Source organism: Triticum aestivum, unplaced genomic scaffold, assembly GCF_018294505.1.
Source record: "Triticum aestivum cultivar Chinese Spring unplaced genomic scaffold, IWGSC CS RefSeq v2.1 scaffold27871, whole genome shotgun sequence".
Lineage (NCBI taxonomy): Eukaryota > Viridiplantae > Streptophyta > Magnoliopsida > Poales > Poaceae > Triticum > Triticum aestivum.
In genome coordinates this window covers 75,035-77,269 of record NW_025226295.1, presented here as the reverse complement: position 1 = coordinate 77,269, position 2,235 = coordinate 75,035, and the positions used below count along the sequence as shown (strand labels likewise).

Here is a 2,235-nt window from a genome sequence, read left to right as displayed (position 1 = left end):
AGGAGTAGAGATTGTATATCTTATTCGCAACCAAACAGAAAGGTCAGTTACCTCCCGATCACAAAGAGCCTAAATAAGACGTGGGAAACAAACAACCCAAAAGAACAAGGCACCAAATATGGATGCGAATATTCTACATCTGGGCTCATTTATACCTAGGTGTGAACAGTAAACTCAAAATAATAGTAATTTTTTAAAAAAAAACTTAAATTCTTAAGCATCAAAGATTCTCATGTGCGCAAGGTTCATGCAAAATTGTATGGTGTTTGGACATCTGAGGAGCTCATGCAAAAAATAATAATTCAGATGTGTGTGAGAGACTTTGAAAAAGAACACTATTCATAGCGGATTTTTTTGGGTGTGAGCTCCTCAAATGTCCAAATACCACGAAAATTTGCACGCACCTTGCGCACATAATCATCTTCGATGCTTAAATTTTTCATATTTTTTTTACTAATTCTATTGTATTTACTATTCACCGGGTGTAGATTAGCTTGGGAACCACGTGCTTCTCTCTGCGATTTCTATACTTGAATTACAAATGTGTCACACCAGAATATATTGTCCTCGTGTGAATCAAAGGAAACCATTGAGGATTACACGGGTATAATAGCATAGGAGACTCACATGTCCTTGTGGTATTTCTCGTGCTTCTTGGTTGATGAAATTTAGAGGATTAATGCTTCCAAGATTGAGTCGCGATGGCTTGACAACACGCAGTCCCACTGAATCTGGCCGGAAAGTCATGAGTGTCACATCCCTTTTGGTGCTTGCTAGATTCATCGTTTGTGTTCCGAATATGTCACTCTAGGTGCCCCCTGCTTGAATTTCTAATACATCCCATTTCCTGTTTGATCATGCTATGTGACCGTCCATGCCATTCAACCCTCTTCGCATTGTTTCTCTCGTTTCACACTTTCCCATTCTCCTCTGGTTGTCCTACCCACCATATGTTATCCCACTACATGGGGAATACACTAGTTATTTGTAGGAGGCAAGCTAGTGACAAACGATGTGTGTGGCCAGTACATATATAATCATTGCTTCACCAAATGTCACATGCCAACTTTTGTGGTCGTTTAATTCCAATTTGGGTGGTATAGTTGAAGACATTTTTAACACTCATGGTATATCTACATGCATGTTGCTACTAAACCATCATAAAAGAGCCATTCCGAACTCTAGCTATTATATGTTTCTAGTGCTACCACTACTTTAGATGCTACCATGCTACAAATACAGCACGGCACCTTGCTACTATCACAAGAGTCGTTGAAATTCCCCCAAGAGGAAAGGTGAAGCATTAAGTAGCAAATTTTCTCTCAGTTAAGAATCAAAGTTTATCACCCCGCAAAAAAAAAAAGAATCAAGGTTTATCGAAACAGTAGGAGCTTCTAAGCTACACAGGTCAACAACACCCGCACACAAAACACACTAAAACTTGTCGCCAACACCTGCACAGTAAGAGCTTCTAAGCTACTCAGTTAAGAATCAAGGTTTTTTCTTTTTGTCTTTTCTTTTTCTTGTTGGTTTTTATCTTTTTTGTTTTTTTTCTCCTTTCCACATTTTTTTGTTATCATGTTTTCTGCTTTTTTTTTCCTTTATATGTTTCTCCATCTAGTGTACATGAACATTTTTATAATATGCGATGAACATTTTACAGATACGACAACAATTTTTGGGACAAATGATGAATACTACTTTTTAAAACGTGATGGGCGTGTATATTTATATGTTATTTCTGATATATTTTAAAATTTATTTAAGGTATTCTCAAATCTGTGAAGAAACTATTCCAAGGAAGAGAAAACGGCTCAAACCTACATGGGCCTGGCCCAGGTGATACAGTAATAAGAAAGAAGAGGCCGAAATTGGGGCCCTTAAAACTTGATAGCAGTAACAAATAAGGGCCCTTAAAACTCCCCGCTCCAGCTGAGACGGAAGCCCAAGTGCGGTGCGGAGTACCCACGCCGCCATGGCCGCCGGACAGCCGCAGCTGCTCGCCGGCGTCGGCGACCGGGGCTCCTCATCCTCCTCCTCCTCTTCCCACCCGCCGCCACCGCCTCCGCCCAAGATCCTCCTCGCGAAGCCGCCTCTGCCGCCCCCCTCGTCCTCCGGCGCCGACGACGAGGGCGCTGGCGCCCGCGCGCGGCAGGGGCCGCAGCCTGGCTCGCTCAGCCTCGTCTCCGACGCCTGGGAGGTCCACACCGACAAGATCCTACCGGTGCGTGCACG

General features: G+C 42.8%; 1 protein-coding gene across 1 annotated transcript in view; it reads left to right on the top strand.

The window, feature by feature from the left end:
• The first annotated feature begins 1,918 nt into the window (after positions 1-1,918).
• LOC123172566 (protein SMG9-like) overlaps positions 1,919-2,235 on the top strand; it is a 3,786-nt gene continuing 3,469 nt past the window's right edge. Inside the window, exon 1 of the mRNA XM_044589514.1 lies at positions 1,919-2,224. Coding sequence (XP_044445449.1) covers positions 1,976-2,224 — 249 coding nt within the window. The 5' untranslated portion in view covers positions 1,919-1,975. The remainder of the gene's footprint in view (positions 2,225-2,235) is intronic.